Consider the following 18,132-nt stretch of genomic DNA (forward strand, 5'->3'; position numbering starts at 1 on the left):
TAGAAATCAGTTTAAAAACGATTTGTAAATTTCTCCACAAAAACCGGTTAACCAAACCGAAACCGGCCAAAACCGGGCAAAACGCAAATAGAAACCGAAGTAACCTGGTCAAGAAACCGGTTTCAACCCGAACGAAAACTGATCATAAACCGGTTTTGACTTTTGTTGACCAAACCGAACTGGTTTCAACCCAAGTTGGTTTTAAGTTTTAAATAGGTTTGTAAACCTCTACCTCTTAGGACTTTGTTGGAACCCTATTTGATGTTTTACGAAACTAAGAGGATTCAATTGATGCTCTAAAGATAGTGGTTAGAGTTCGTGACTATACTCTAAAGAGAATGGTGATAAGGAAATGGTTGTGATTGTAACATTCAAGTATGGTATTCCCATTTACCTTTACAAATGTGACCCTCCTTTAGTATATAGAGGAGGAGATAATTATGATTACAGTTGTGTATCTTGCTTGTCCTAGCAAATAAATTCTTTGGCTAAGTTTCTTACTTCTAAGTCTTCATCCTTTAGTCTTTTACCTTTAGGACAATAGCGAGGTCCAGGAGACGTGGTTAGCCTTTCACCTGAATAGTAAACCTGAGAAGAGCTCCTTAATGTGATCCTGCTTGGTTCATTCCCTCTTGTTATCTCTTTCTCTTGGACCTTTATGGGTCTTTCTCATTGGGTTTCCATTATTCTCCTTTACCTGCTCTGTTATGGGTCGTCTCGGAAGTCCGTATGCGAGGTAGGCTCTTCAAGTCTCTCTAATACATTGTGCTCGTTATTTATGACGAGTATAACGGACTCATAACAAGTCTCTATTCTACCTTTGTCCTGACCTCTTGTGTGATCCACCTTTGACTTAAATTGAATGTTGATTCTCCATCTAGGAGCTTTCTTTTGGAACTATTGTTCTTTTTGACTTAGTCCCCCATTCATTCCAACAACATGCCCTGTCACTAAGGGGGTGTTTGTTTTTTCTTCAAACATCTTCAAGGGAGCTAATGTCTGCAGGCGCGCAGACATTACCCTTGAAGACTGTTTGTTTTTTTTCTTAAAACAGATCTGAAGTTATCTTCTTTCATCTTAAAAGAAAAGCAAGGAAATCTTGCTTAAAACATCTTCACAAAAAAACCCTACTCTTCTCCCTTTGCAGCCACCCTCTCATCCACTGCTCCTACCACCGTCCGCCAACACCACCACCCACCGTACGCCACCACCACCGTCCACCACCCACCATCCATCACCACCACCGTCCACCACCCACCATCCATCACCACCACCGTCCGCCACCACCACCACCATCCATCACCGCCACCACCACCATCCATCACCCACCACCACCACCATCCATCACCGCCACCACCACCACCATCCATCACCGCCACCACCACCGTCCACCACCCACCATCCATCACCACCACCGTCCACCACCCACCATCCATCACCACCACCGTCCGCCACCACCACCACCATCCATCACCACCACCGTCCACCACCCACCATCCATCACCACCACCACCATCCATCACCGCCACCACCACCATCCATCACCCACCACCACCACCATCCATCACCACCACCGTCCACCACCAACCAAAACCATCCATCACCACCACCCATTGTCCACCACCACCATCCACCGCCACTACCCACCGTCCGCCGCCACTACCACCATCCACCACCACCACCTTCCACCACCCACCAAAACCAAATCGGCATGGAAAGCAAAGACTAAAAACTAGATGTAACTTGAATAAATGACTTCTATCTTGTGAGATAAGTTTGACAGTTATGCAGACAGTATCAGCTTATAAAAACAAACAGTCTTATATTTTCAGCTTGCAGATCTTCAGACCACATCTTCAGTTGCAGACATGAAAACAGATGAAATCAGCTTGCAGACAGTTTATGTCTGCAAAAACAAACAGCACCTAAGGGTGTTTAAAGTAAAATATCCGACCCTTTCAGATAGTGGATTTCACTATCCGAATTTCGAATATCCAAAGTTCAAATCTTATATGGGCTTTTCAAGAAATCAAACAAACTGTATAAGTTTCATTAAATATTTCAAAATTAAAGAAAATTTTAACTCATCTTAAATATTTTTTTTACAAAATGAAAAAAAAGCTTGTTTTTCTAATCTATTTTTTTACTAAATAATAAATTTATCTAAACAATATGAAAACACACAAGTCAGCCATTTGCAATAAGAAAGAATAAAAAAGTAAAAAACAATAAACAAATGATCCTTGGTTTGAATACTATTATGAAGAAAGATATAGAGAAAGAGAAGCAGAAAAAGCGTGTGAAACCTTTGACTCCTCAAATCATTTCTCACCAGCCTTCTTTTTCTTCTTCTTCTTCTTCATCAACACTCCATATATACATACAAATACAATACAACCACATAATAATAATTGATGATCACCACCATCAATCCCCACAATAAAAAAAAAAACAACATCCTTAAACTCATGAACATCCTCACATGTCTCCTCGTATCCCTTCTTCTCCTTGTCTCAACCCAAACCGTCACTTCCGACCCACGTGCCACCCCAGCCGGAAACCTCACGTGCGGCACCACACGTGCCACCACCCAAACATTCATCCCGACATTCGTACGAGCAATGGAACAGCTCTCCAGCAACCTTAACTCCTCCCAAACCAACTTCGCCCTCGCAAACATAACATCCACCAACAACAACTCAAACCCATTTTACGCCTTGATCCAATGCCACCGTGACCTCCCACACACCGACTGTCTCGTCTGTTACGCCGTCAGCCGTACCGCCGTCCCGGCATGCCTTCCCGCCACCTCCGGCAGAATATTCCTCGACGGGTGTTTTGTTCGGTACGATAATTACAGCTTCTTTCGAGAAGCCGTTGACCCGGTAACCGATACTCGAAACTGTAATTCGAGTTTTTTAAATAATAATAATTTTGATGATTTTGAAGGTGGGGTTTTGGGGTTTAATAAAAGTGTTGGTGAATTGGTGGAGAATGTTACTTTAATGGCTGTTAATAATAATAATAATAACAGTGGGTTTGGGGTTATGGAGTTGAATGGGGTGTACGGGTTGGCTCAGTGTTGGGAGAGTTTGAGTAGTGATGAGTGCAGGGCGTGTTTGGATAAAGCGAGAAGCGAAATAATAAGTTGTTTGCCGAGTAGAGAAGGGAGGAGTATGAATGCAGGCTGTTTCTTGAGGTATTCTACTCACAAGTTTTACAATAATGATCAACAAGGAGATGGGGGTAGTTCTGGTATTTCACTTGTTCCCTTTGGTTTTTGGATCATGACCATATGGTTTCTGCAAAAAAGAAAGAAAAGAAAATATTATTTGATTTGATCAAGGTTGACTTTTTAGAGTCAATTATGCGGTTCTTGATTTGATTGGATTGATTTTGTGTTGTTTTTTTCTCATGATTATGTTTTTGGATCAATTTGGGAACTTTCCTATAATCTTTTTGGATTCATTTGTGATCCCATTTTTTTTCTGCTATTTCAGGCTTGTTTATTGTTTGATTTTTTTTTATACATTATCTGTTTCAAGTCTTTGATACTTGTTTTTCTCTTTTTGTGGCTAGTGGTGCATAAGATTATCATGTGTCAAAATTGGCCAATTTTCAATTTAATGGCTTCACTAGTATTTTTGACTTTTAAGTCTTACTTACTACATCCAGATTGAAATTTCAAACATAGTAGTTTTCAAATCCAAATTCTACAGGGCATCTTCAATTTTCAGTTCCATAGCATATTATTTTCATAAAATGCTGTCTAAGCCATAACAATTTCTTTAAAAATTTCAACTTTTATAGATAAATATTTTTGACCCGCGAAGTCAAATTTTTTTCTTGTTTAATATGGCGTTAGTTGGGAAATGTACAGGATGTTTCACTCTGTTTTTTTTTAAATACTCAAATTCAATTGAAATTTGGGTGTTTGTTTAGGTTAACCTACCTTGAAGAAATTTCCAAAGATATTTTCTTGACTTTTTTGTCTTGATCCATTTCTTTATTTTTTCTTTTTTGTTTTATGCTTAAAATTCAATTTTGGCTCATAGAAATTTAAATAAAGAATTTATTGTTAACCTATCAGTTTACTTGTATTTTTTTACTTAGAAGTTACTGTCATTGTTTACCTTCATAATGATTCAATATCACGTGCGTTTGACCGTAACACTTTGGACGTATTTTCAGCTAATATTTTTAAAGTACGATTTGTGTGACCGACAAAACGTGACTTTTTACAGTTCTTTCAAATTTTATCCGGTTTAAAGTTGTTCATGTTCCCATTTTTATGCTAAAATTTAACTTTTTGATGATTTTAAACTCAGTGAAAAGAAATATTGTAATGTTCATGTGACAAATGGATTATAATATTTTTATTTATTGATTTCAGGGCTTTCTAGTTCAGGAGCCAAAGTAGCAGTTGTTCTGGCTGCAGTTGCTTTCCTCATGATATCATCCTTTGCTGGTTATGCAGCACATATAAGAATATCAAAGCAAAAAGAAGGTAAATTTAAATATAAAGTCAAATAATTTGTTGACCTGAATGACTAAAATGTTGACTTATAATAACAGAGCAGAAAATTATGGGATTAATACCAAGTTCATATAACAAGTCGGGATTAATGTACAAATATGAAACGCTCGAGAAAGCAACAAACTACTTTGACGGTTCAAATAAGTTAGGTCAAGGAGGAGCGGGCTCAGTCTACAAAGGAACGCTTCCTAATGGAGATGTTGTTGCTGTGAAACGATTATTTTTCACTACGCGACAATGGGTTGATCAGTTTTTTAATGAAGTTAATTTGGTTAGTGCAATTGAACACAAGAATCTTGTTAAGCTTTTGGCTTGTAGTATTGAAGGACCCGAGAGTCTTTTGGTTTATGAGTTTCTTCCAAATAAGAGCCTGGATCATTTCCTTTTCGGTAACTTAAACGCTTTATATAGCTGCTTTTTAATAGTTTTTACTTTCAGGGTTAATACTTGATATCATAATAATCAAATATAATTTCTTATTTTTTTACGAAAAAGTTCATCAACCTAATCTTGGAATATTTGATTATAATTCTTTAAATTACGATAATCACATTGAAACCACGTAAATGTAGGAAGGTTTCGATATGACCAAGGTTGGTATTTTGTTTGCAGACAAGGATCATGTACATATTCTTAGCTGGAGTCAGCGGGTCGGGGTGATTCTTGGAACAGCAGAAGGTCTAGCATATCTACATGGCGGGTGTCATGTGAAAATCATCCACCGAGACATTAAGAGCAGCAACATTCTTCTTGACAAAGATTTTTCTCCCAAAATCTCGGATTTTGGCCTCGTGAGGACTTTTACAACCGATCGAAGTCATCTTACCACCGGCATTGCTGGAACTTTGTAAGATCCGAGGCATCTTCGTATACCTTTTCTTGCATAAAAACGATATATATGTATACAACCAAAAAGAGCAAAATAACCCACATATGCCTGGGTAAACGTAGAAGACAATTTTTTGCGAGAACAAAAATATAAAATGTGTAATTTATCTTTCAGCTTTGAAAGTTTATTAACTACAAGAAAATGGTTGAAATACAATGTTGATTTATCTAATCTAACACATAACCAGAGGCGGACCTATGTGTTGGGTTGGGGGGCCGCCTCCCACCTTAAAATTTTTTTAGTGTTATTTGTATGTGAAAATCCCGATCACCCCCTTTAAAATTAGTGTTAAGTTCCGATGTCGCCCCCCCAAGAAAATAATTCCTGGGTCCGCCACTGCACGTAACCTAAACATGTGTAGGTAAGCATTTAAAAATGACAAAAAAAAGTGTATAAAAAATTAGTCTAATGGTTTTTTATGCATATAACATAGACATTTCTATGTAGGAAGTAAAAGTTTATAAAATATGAACCATTTATAGGAAAAATCAATGATTTAAGTTTGTTCCTTTTGTTCTTGCGATAATTTAGTATTTTGTAATGTACTTCTTAATATAGCTCAGAAAGTAATCAATCATTGTTTTGTGTTATTTTCAGAGGATATATGGCACCCGAATACATAGTCCGAGGTCAACTGACCGAAAAGGCTGATGTTTTTAGTTTTGGAGTCGTGGTTCTCGAAATCGCTTGTGGCAAACGAAACAACGCCTTTGTAGAAGACACGGGCTCGCTATTGCAAACTGTATGGCTCAAAAATCATACACAATCTCAAACATTTTAACTTCATTATTTTGATTTTAATCGCATGTTGACGGACACAGGTTTGGAGGCTATACAAAGAAGGTGCTGGGTCGGACGTGATTGACCCGTTACTAAAAGGTGAGTTTCCTGAACAAGAAGCGTTAGAAGTGGTGCAAATCGGTCTTTTGTGCACGCAAGCGTCTGCGGCTTTAAGGCCATCGATGGCGGAAGTGGTTGACTTTTTGACCAAAAGGGGTGGAGATCAGCAGATCCCGGTCCCTAGTCAACCACCTTTTCTAAATACTCGGGCCCTCATCATGTCTCAACAGTTAAGCAGCTCGACGTTTAGCCCGTTGACCAAGGTGTGGATGTCGTTGACCGCCACATCACAGTCGTCCACGAACCTGAGTTCAGAGTGGCCCTTGAGAATTGATGAAACGAGTTCGAGTTAATCTTATTTTGTTGGCATATATGGTTTGAGTTTATAATAGAAAAAAGGAGATTTTTTTGGGAGGAGAATGTGCATGATTTTGGACACTGTCTAGGTTCATATTCTCTTTATTTTTTTTCTAATTATTTTTGAAATTATTTAGTATGGCATTGTAAATTTTTATGCTGTATACAAAGTATATTATATAGTGAGTGAGTTAAACTAATAAAAAGCTGTTATGGTATTTTTGTACTTTTTATAAATTATCTCAAGTTGTTTATTCATATGCTTCTTTTGGTATTTTACTTGGTTTCAAAGCAAAATAAAGAAAAGTAATTTTTACACTCATCTAAAACTATTTTTTTAATTACAATTTTATTTCACCTTCCCAATCTTAATATATGAAATAGTAAAATTAGTTGCCAAAATCACTACCTCTTTACACGGAAAATTCACTATTATTTGATGTGTGATATACTGATATACATATTCTTCAAAAGTTATAAAAAATGGTATAGAAGTGGATAGTAATATTCCTTAGTTTTATAAATATTTATTTTATAAATATTAAAGGTAAGAATGATTGCTTGTCGGTACGTGAACGATCTTCGGATATTGCATGCACTGTCAAGTTATAATGTTATGTATGGACCATGAACGATATGTATGCATGTTATGAACAAATGTAAGAGATAGAAAGGTAGAAAAGGGACTGGACCCTAATAATATCCAAGGTAGAAAAGGAACCGAACCCTTTAATAATCTCGAGGCAGAAAAGGGACTGGACCCTAATAATATCCAAGGCAGAAAAGGGACTGGACCCTAATAATATCCAAGGTAGAAAAGGGACTGGACCCTAATAATATCCAAGGCAGAAAAAGGGGATCGGACCCTAATAATATCTGAGGCAGAATAGAATAGAGTAAAGTAGAATTTGAGTTATGAAAGTATGAATGAAAGAATGTATGTAAGTAAACCCAGAAAATCAACAACATCAAGAACACATAAACCCAGAAAATCAACAACATCAAGAACCCTAACACAAACACAAACCCAAAAAATCAAGAACACCATCTCCTTCTAAGAACCCTAACCCATAAATCTTATACAAATACATAAATTAACATCATCATTCAAACACAAACTCATATCTTCATCTTCTTCACCCGCAACCCATCACCGCCGCCGTCACCACCATTCCTTCGCCACACCACCACCACCGTAGCCGGAAAATCACGAACATGTTGCCGGAAATCAATATACCCACTACTCATATCTTTATCTTCATCACCACCACCCATCTTCTTCACCCGTCACCGTCGCCGTCGCCGTACCTCTTTGCCGGAAAATCGGATTCCGGCCACCGGCTGCTGGAAAATCGGATTTTGCCCCTTTTCACATCTTCAACATCCATCATCACATCACTACTCACCAAACACCATGCGCTACCATTATTGCTCACTAAAGTGGCATCACCATATTTCTTTTCAAATCTCATCCACACCTTAGATCTAGATCTATGCTCTTTTTGTTAAAATTCTTGTATAAAACTTATGGGTTTGGTGGTGGGAAGTTTTCCGGTGGACGACGACGGCGACGGTGGCGACGGGGAAGGGACGAGAGAGTTGAGAAGATGATGATAATGGTTGAGATGATGATAATGATGATGATAATGAGCTGCTAGTATTATTATTACTATTATTGTTATTATATTATTAGATTATTATTATTAGATATTATTATTATTATTATTATTTGTCTAATTACTAAAATACCCTTAACCAGGGGCTCAATACACTCAACCAGGGGCTTATATTACAATTATAAAAAACATGAGGGTAGAAACTTCGCAAATTAGTTTTCAGGGGTTAACCCATTGCACGACGATATAAACCAGGGAGACAAAATGCAGATTTCTCTAAATATGACGATGTAATTATTAGAAGTATGAACACATTTTCAAATATGATGAAATAATTATGAGAAAATTCCTCGAATAACCTCTTTGACGATAGAAATTTCAAGATATGTCCCTAGTAAAAATAATTATCACGTGGGGTTTCTTTAGAAGACGATGAGATTGAGGGAGGTAACAGAAACCGATGTGTGGCATGAAATCCGGAGCCACAATCATTTCTGAGTAAAATTCATAATAAAAAATCCACCTTTTGAAAACCATCGGCCACGACGAACTGCAACCTTGTTTTCGTCATGGCGAGGTGTTTCAGATCTAGACATCGGGAAACGTATTTCTCAAGTGGAATGACTTGGTTTGTTAGACCAATGAATATACGACAGCTCTTACCAAACACGACGCCTGGAGAGTTTTTTACCCACTTTGGCATTTGAAAAATGGTCGGAGGAGGCACTTCTTTATTCTAAATCGGTGGCCTCACCGACGATTTATGCTCCAGTCGTCTACTGTCCGAATGTACTACGGCGATGGAATATTCCTGTGACATTAACGGTATGTCGCTACGTTTCAAAATTCACAATTTGTTTTACAAAAAGTGAGAGAGAAGATAATATCTTGCTTTTTTATTTTGAGAATAACAGGTGACGGCAAATAGAACAGGTGAATTACTTTTTTCAAAAACCATTGTACCACATTATAAAACCGTCACCATATTATGAAGATATTTCTAGGTTTTTTTGGTTTTAAGGACAAAACATAAATCTCATTATTCAAAAGTGTTATTTTCAAAATTCTCTCCCTATAATTTTGTTGACAAAACTGAAACATTTTAACCCAAACCTGTTTTGAATTTTAAACCGGTTTATACACCTCAATTCAGGGGTTAGTTGAAGGAAAATGATTGATTTAGAAAGCCAAAATAGGAATTTGGGTCACATGAAATAAATGAAATAAATGAAATAAATGGTATTATCAGCTTCTAGAAATTGGTTAATTGAGTTGAGTAGGCATGTGATTCATCCTCAACCATAAAATCATGGACCCCTAACACTTATTATGTCTCCATAAATAAAAACAATAATAGGCATTGCTCTCCCGTTCAAACTTATATATCATTTTACGCGTAGATTAATAATAAATAATTGAGTAAATTCAACATCTTTATTTCTATGACAATTATAGTGTTTTCACTTATAAAGAATCTGATCAAATGGGTGAATAACACGAGTAAAAGGACATTGTTATATTGGAAGAGATGGTGTAAATTCAATTTTGTCAATTTTCGTTATTTGTTTGTTACGTCTTAAATTATCGTTTGTACTTGTTGGGCCTCTTGCTTCTTTTGAATTATCCGTTTTTTCTTTTAAATATATTGACGTTTAAAAAGAAAAAATGATCAAATTTATTCTCTTTTTACTCATAGAAATAAAGATGCTGAATTTTATGTATTTCTAACTTCATCCCAAATAACTACATTTTCTAATAAATTGGTTGTGTCTCAATGGTAGAGCACTCACTTTACTAGTGAGAGGTAGGAAGTTCAAACTTCACTATCACCAATTTATATGAGAGATATGAGGGATGACCCTGACTTGCCAGGGTTCGAGTCCTGATCTCACCCGGTTTTACCGGCTCCTCGCTGTCGTGCCGTTTGGCGGGCGTGGGTGTCGGGTTTTATCCGGGGAATCCCTCAATAGGTGGACCGCTAGGGCCTCCGTCCATCCGGACTAGTGGCCGGCTCGAGCTACTTTTAGCCAATGGGGGCCGCGTACGAAGTACCCGACGTTACTTAGTTGGTCGTTCCAAAAAAAAACACTACATTTTCTAATTAAAAAAGAGATTGAGCAATCATTAATTTCAATAATACCAAGAATAAATTCATCATCATCGTACTTAGTATATCTCACCAATAGCAAAGCTATGATAGGGTCTGAGAAGGGTAAAATGTATCCTTACCTCTACCACATAGGGATAGAGAGGTGATGACCGTCGTTTGAGTCAATCAAAAACCTAATTATTCTAAATAGTTAGAGCAAGTAGGGTATCGTATCACAAGGAGTATGTGGTCAATGTATTCGTGTAACAGATTTCTAATTATGAAGTGACTGATTTTTAGTGCTGATCACACAAGCAATTTTAGTAAATGTAGAGAACTAAGCAACGAACAAATAAACGAGTTATAAGCAATTAATAAATCAAATCACACCCGCGAATTCAAGTAAGCAACCAACAGTATCTCATGCAACCTAACAGATTAATTATTAACGATTAACTGAAAACTGAGCAATCAGAAAAAACCTTAGACATCAACAATTACTTTACACACGGCACTGGTTATCAAACAGTCCTTGCCAGTGTGACTCAGTTAAGGGCAATTGTATGTTTTATCGTATTCAATCTAACCAAACAGTTATATGACTAATTATCTAGCAAGTGGTAACAGATCGTTCAGACCAACATAAACCTAAACCGACTGAACACATAGACATACCAAACATCAATAATCATATATCAATCATCAATAAAAATACACAAGTATTCCAAATCGCATGAGAAAAACTATAAAAGGTTACAAACTATACATCCCGGGTGTGATTCTAGGAGATTAGCCGAGCCTTGACATCATTGAATCTTCGATATGGATGATAGGAATCATATGTAGGGTCTTGGCACGAGCTAGGATAGTGAAAATTGCCTCCTTGGACTGCTGGAATTGCCTCTTGGTCTTCAAAATCGAGTTAGGGTTGTTTATGATGAAGAATATGATTATAACCTAGTTTTCCCGTTTTTATGTCCATCGCGATACGCGATGGTCATATGACCATCCCATTGCGTATCGCGACCTAAGAAAACCTCATTTTCAAATTCCTCTCGTCGAGAAACCCAAAATTCATATATTATGGCTCCCGTAACTCATTTTCTAGCTCAGGATATGCTCTTTATACTTCAAGGTCGCATTTTGTCAACCCATCTTGTTCAGTTTTGGCATCGGCTTATGATTTCTCATCCATACTCTTCCCGAATCCTTGTAACACTTCCCAAGACATCAAATCATGCTTTGGTCTTCCCGAGATATCATTCCATGCTCGTACAAGTCTCCAATTTAGCATCTTTAATGATCAATGACCTGAAATACAAAAGCACGTATGAAGTACCAAAGTTCTAACAATATATTCAATAAAACTACATAATTAATACACTAACATATATATACAAAATACCCGACAATCACATCCCCACACTTATCTTTTTCTTGCCCTCAAGCAAACTCTAAAACAAACATCAACCTCTATCATAGGTACGTAAATTATCACCATTAATACTAGTAAGGTTTAAGGTCATACCCAGTTTCCCAGACTAACACTGTTTTTAGATTGACATCTCACAAATAAGGTTAAATGATGCTATAAAAACAATAGAGCCTCCCAGACGAGTGTACTTTGTTTCCGGTAAGGCATACATGTTCATACCCCTCACACTATCAACACTACTCTCGGTTTAATATCTGGACTAGCAAAAGATGTGCCAGAATATGTCTCTGCCCTCAAATACCAAATATGAGTCACAACTTAATAAGCTTACAGGCCAGTCTTATCTCCACCCATTATCCACCGGTTGCATAAAGACTCGAACTAAGGTTTTGCTGGGGCTTAGGTTGGGTGCGGAATAGGCATATTTAGTGACTAAGGGGATGTAACCCAGTTTACAAATACACAAACAACTAATAAAAAATAAACAGACTGCTAATTACATAACTGAATAAGAACTGACTTTCTTTTTGGCTTTTTGCTGATTTTTTTTTTGCATCTGATAGACAATATATTGAAGCAAATAAATATACAACTCTGATAAACACATATTTACAACTCAACCGATACATACGTACATTGTGTACTATCCTCAACAATTGACTATATACAACTCGATAACGAACTGGATTTCATCACACAGGGTTAAAATAAAGTGAAGGTCAAGGCTGAAATGGTGTGTAATGTTCAGTTTAATAAATGAAAAGGAATATGGTCCAAATGGGCTCCTAGGGGAATAATGTCGGGTAAGGAAATTTATTTAGTGGGGGGGGGGGGGGGGGGGGGGGAAGTGTACATAAGGGTTTTCTAATGTCCTAATCTCCATACAGGTGGTGGTATTAACATCTCGATAAGCATGTGACAAGCAAGTTCTAACTCTGTAAAACATACTGGTTTCCCTCAATCAATGGTGTAAGAAATGTTTTATATCTATTATATAGTATGTGTATTAAGTATAGGGGGCCATCTCACAATATGTCTGGAATAATGGGCTGCCGATATGAAACATGTATACCCGTCCCCTTGACTCGTTATCCCCGCCTAAACGACCCCATTTTCAACTTCTGTTTTTGAAAACATTCGTGAGTAAAACTATCGAGAAGCTGAAAAACCAACCATGACCAGAAACCTATAACTTGGCATTAATGACAATAATTAACAGTTAATAACTTTGGTTTTCTGAACACTCTTCGAGGTACTATCGGGCTAAAATTTTCAAATTTCCCCCATCTCCACACTTGAGGTTTACATTGTCCTCAATGTTAAAATATTTAAACAATTAATGAACATTTGAGGGACGGGGTTTGAAATTGACTTTTTGACTGTTAAGCAATTTTAAAAATTCGGGGCTCAAATGTGACGGTTCTCCTAGCAAATATACAATTACACTTTTAACATTTAAACTAATAAGACAAAACAAATTATGAAACTGAAATCACCTGATATCAATGAGATTGGAAAAGGACCAGTCGGCTCGCGAACTCTCATAAACACCCGTATACTCTCGTCTCGACCAAGTATAAAACTGACAACCGAACCTGCAAAATCTCAAGACGTGTAGAAGCAAGCTTCTCACAAGTGTAAGACATAAGTCTTTTTACGAGTTATGAAAATGGTTTTCTGTTAATTTTATTAAAACAATTACTGAGCCAAAATAAGTCGTTTCGTAACAAATTTTGTTAAACAAGTTAAAAACGATAAAAGACCTAACTCACTTTCGAGGAATCACGATTGCATTTAGCATATGCAACAAGCCCTGTAAACCTCCCGGTAGCCCGGGAGGACGAGTGGGGTCTCGTGAGGGTTTATAGTGAACTACACCCACAAAGTTCGGTTACAACATAATATACACGTACTTGGATTAACCACATCAAAATGAACATGAAAGCACTCTGGGTCGCTTAACTGAAACCTCATTTTCTCGTGGAGCGGTATCCCCACACTTAGCTTTTGCAATGATGGTACGCTTGAAATACAATTAGTAATAAATAAATAAAAAATGCAAACTAAAAATATACAAAATGTACAAATACCACCCTTTTGAAAATTTTATGACATTCAAGGTGGGCGTCTAGCCTGCCCCCGTGCAGCCTTCTCGTTACATGCACGCTCCTCAAGAGATTTCTCCCAACCTTTTGGAACAACATGATCCTGCCATTTTTCATTTACGTCTGGCGGTTTCTTTACATCTTTCTTTTTCGTCTTCTTTCCCTTTCTTGTAGTTGCTTCCTCACCATCTCTAACTCCGTGCAACATCTCATTCCATCCTTTCTCCTTCATGCTACTCCCTTAGCTCATTCCTGCCAGTAACAAAACATTTCTCTTTTGTGTGATCCTTCTCAAGGATTCACACTTGTCAACAACATGGTTAGTAGCATTTTCAAACAATGGTAACCGTTTATCACGATCCCCACACTTAATCTCCAATATCCCCTTAGCACAATCAATTATCGCATGTGCTGTGGCAAGGAATGACCTACCCAATATGACTTGCGGTTGTGTATTATTCACACGTTTGGCATAGTCAAGTACAAGAAAGTCAACTGGGTAGAAAAATTCCTCCACCTGAACCATTACATTAGTCACCATGCCCTGGGGAAGTGTATGAGTTTGGTTCGCCAACACCACGGGGTGTTTACCCTTTCTAATGGGCCAAATTCATACTGATCATATAAACTACCAGGCATGATACTAACACATGCTCCAAGATCTAGAAGTGCCCGATCAGTTTTAAATTTCCCAGTTTGAATTGATAAAAGTGGCACTCCCGGGTCTTGGAGTTTACTTGAGGTGGTATTATTCTCCACATCCTCATTTCTCATGTTGGTCAATTTACCATTTAAACATTTTTCACATGTGCAATTTTCACAAAAAGACATTTCATATGTTTTTGGTTCTGATTCATTTTGATTGACACAATCACTCTCACCACTAACATCTTCCACCACCCCCTCAACAAACTGTGTTGGTGAATCAACTTTAACAACAGAAATTTCAAAGTGAGGTAAAAGACTTACAGCGTTGATGTGCACATTGTTTCCTTTCTTGGAGCTTGAGCAGTAATGGTTCGGGTTGACTGTGGTGTCACTCGGGAGTTGGCCCGCATTCTTCTGTAGCTTTGCCACATCTGCAGCGAGCTGAACGATCTGCTTCATCATTGCCTCTGACGACTTATCCCGTAACTCGAACTGATGCTTCGTCTGGGCCTTGTGATCAGTCATAACTTTCAATAATGCATCCAACTTTGAGTGCACCGACTCATCCGAATTTCCCGAGGACCCTTTCTGTTGATCCCGATTACCCAAAGAATTTCCGCCCCGGTTACCGTCTCTGTTATACCCCAGATTCTGATTACTCGAACCCTGCTGATAACCGCTCTGGCGGTAATTACCCTGCGTTCTGTTCTGGCTCGATCCCTGAAAGTTCGGGTTCAACTGCGAAGATGCGTTCCCGTAACGAAAGTTTTCGTGATTCCTTAGGCCCGGGTGATAGGTGTTCGAATTGAACCCTTGGCCTTTGGAATCCTCGTAAGTATAATTAACTTCCTCAGTGCCATCCTCCTCATCATCATAATACTCGGGGCAATTTTCTGCCTTATGCCGGAGTTCACCACAATCTTCACAAACTGGGAATTTAACACCAACTTTCCCGACCTCTTTTTTCTTACCCTTTTTCAACTCAGCTAGTTCACGTTCCTACTCAGTAATTCTTTCAGACTCACTCGCAACTGACTTAACTGACCTTGATGAATTACCCCGTCTTCGTCTTTCATCTTCTGCTTCAGATTTCGAATCTTCACACATAAACTCTAGAAAATCCCAATCATCTTCCTCAGGCTGATTCAGAAACAGACCATTACACGAGGCCTTAAGATGCTTTCGATCCTCGTATGTCAACCCATCAACAAAGCACTTTACTAGTTCTCATAGTTCGATTTGATGATGTGGGCATTTCCTGATCATGTCTTTAAACCTGGTAAAGGCTTCATGAAATAACTCACCAGATAGCTGTGAAAAGTGGCGAATGTCTGAACGGGCCTCGGTAGTCTTCGACTGTGAATAAAATTCGTTTAGAAAAACTTGTTGCATCTTGGCCCAATTTCTGATACTGTGCATCGGTAGCGAATTAAGCCAGAGTTTTGCTTTGTCTTTTAGGGAAAACTGGAATCATCGCAACCGGACTTCATCCTGATCGAACGTACCATCACCAATAGACCCGCAAATAGCCAAAAAATTGGCTAAGTATGAATACGGGTCTTCCGAAGTCGTCCCGTGGAAATGAGGAACGATGTTAATGTAAGATGGCCGGGACTTGAAAGTTTTCTGTCCCTGCACTCGTTCCTGTGGGACCAACGGGGATGCTCCATCCAAGATAGTCGGTCTGAACCGACTGTTAACACCGTGGACCGGAGCCATATAATTCCTCCTAAGCCCCCCCGGGGTTTCCCAAACCGCCCCGGTTAACCTGAATACAACGAACTCTTTCAGGCCGTTCCGCCCGATTTTCTCTGTCTCGACCCCTTCCATTTCTGTTAACTGGTTCAGCCCGTCTATGATTAACTGGCTCTTCTACCTCTCCATCCCGATTACCATAACCCACATCTTCCTGCTCAAAACCTTCGTTCTCGGGCTCAACTGCCCGATTATCTCTAACCCATCTGTCTACCTCATTATCGATCTCCAAACCTTCGTTTCCATTATTATTTCCCCCTTCGTCTTCCTCTTCTGTCGGAACACTCAGTTGAACATCATCGATATTTATCCGAACTCGGAGGTTAGGGTTATTACTTAGAGCGGATGGTCCGGCTCGGTCAAAGTTAAGGTTTAGGTTTCGTCTTGGGTTTTGGTTTCGGGTTCTGGAAGCACGAGCTGAGTGATTTTGGTCATTTTGGTTATTGAAGTCTGGTGGGTCAGGTATGTTGTCTGGGTTAAACGCGTTAGTTTGTGGGAGTGCGTCTTGGTTTTGGTTATTGTTCTAGTTCTGGTTTTCGTGTTGGTTCTGGTTCTGATCTTCCATTTCTGAATTTCTGTTTTGTACTTGGTTCTGCCGAGCTAACCTCTCGATTTCGGGCTCATAAATTAACGGAGACTGTCGGCCCGAATGAGGGGTGTGCATAAACCTGTAATCTGCACAACTAACACAACCCGCGTAAAATACAGAAAAAATAAAATAAAAACCAAAAAATAAAATTAAAAATTACTAAACTAAACTAAAATTAACAAAGAAATCAAATAACACGAAAAACACTAAGCACACTAACTCCCTGGCAACGACGCCATTTTGATGACCGTCGTTTGAGTCAATCAAAAACCTAATTATTCTAAATAGTTAGAGCAAGTAGGGTATCATATCACAAGGAGTATGTGGTCAATGTATTCGTGTAACAGATTTCTAATTATGAAGTGACTGATTTTTAGTGCTGATCACACAAGCAATTTTAGTAAATGTAGAGAACTAAGCAACGAACAAATAAACAAGTTGTAAGCAGTTAATAAAGCAAATAAAACCCGCGAATTCAAGTAAGCAACCAACAGTATCTCATGCAACCTAACAGATTAATTATTAACGATTAACTGAAAACTGAGCAATCAGACAGAACCTTAGACATCAAAAATTACTTTACACACGGCACTGGTTATCAAACAGTCCTTGCCTGTGTGACTCAGTTAAGGGCAGTTGTATGTTTTATCGTATTCAATCTAACCAAACAGTTATATGACTTATTATCTAGCAACTGGTAACAGATCGTTCAGACCAACGTAAATCTAAACCGACTGAACACATAGACATGCCAAACATCAATAATCATATATCAATCATCAATAAAAATACACAAGTATTCCAAATCACATGAGAAAAACTGTAAAAGGTTACATACTATACATCCCGGATGCGATTCTAGGAGATTAGCCGAGCCTTGACATCATTGAATCTTCGATATGGATGATAGAAATCATATGTAGGGTCTTGGCACGAGCTAGGATAGTGAAAATCGCCTTCTTGGACTTCTGGAATTGCCTCTTGGTCGTCAAAACCGAGTTAGGGTTGTTTATGATGAAGAATATGATTATAACCTAATTTTCCCGTTTTTATGTCCATCGCGATACGCTATGATCATATGACCATCCCATCGCGTATCGTAACCTAAGAAAACCTCATTTTCAGATTCCTCTCATCGAGAAACCCAAAATTCATATATTATGGCTCCCGTAACTCATTTTCTAGCTCAGGATATGCTCGTTCTACTTCAAGGTCGCATTTTGTCAACCCATCTTGTTCAGTTTTAGCATCGGCTTATGATTTCTCATCCAT

At 38.3% G+C, this 18,132-nt stretch overlaps 2 protein-coding genes across 2 annotated transcripts in view; both read left to right on the plus strand.

The window, feature by feature from the left end:
• LOC143597290 (NADH dehydrogenase [ubiquinone] flavoprotein 1, mitochondrial-like) overlaps nt 1-18,132 on the plus strand; it is a 288,480-nt gene that overhangs the window by 78,509 nt on the left and 191,839 nt on the right. The gene's annotated exons all lie outside the window — the stretch shown is intronic.
• Nucleotides 2,426-6,657, plus strand: LOC143597279 (cysteine-rich receptor-like protein kinase 42). Its single transcript, XM_077075824.1, has 6 exons — nt 2,426-3,255; nt 4,394-4,507; nt 4,576-4,926; nt 5,150-5,384; nt 6,024-6,168; nt 6,248-6,657. Exons 1-6 carry the CDS (start codon nt 2,469-2,471, stop codon nt 6,617-6,619), a joined length of 2,004 nt encoding a protein of 667 aa, XP_076931939.1. The 5' UTR covers nt 2,426-2,468; the 3' UTR covers nt 6,620-6,657.

Source organism: Bidens hawaiensis, unplaced genomic scaffold, assembly GCF_021521415.1.
Source record: "Bidens hawaiensis isolate Kalapana, Puna unplaced genomic scaffold, B.hawaiensis_p1.1 tig00001758_1, whole genome shotgun sequence".
Lineage (NCBI taxonomy): Eukaryota > Viridiplantae > Streptophyta > Magnoliopsida > Asterales > Asteraceae > Bidens > Bidens hawaiensis.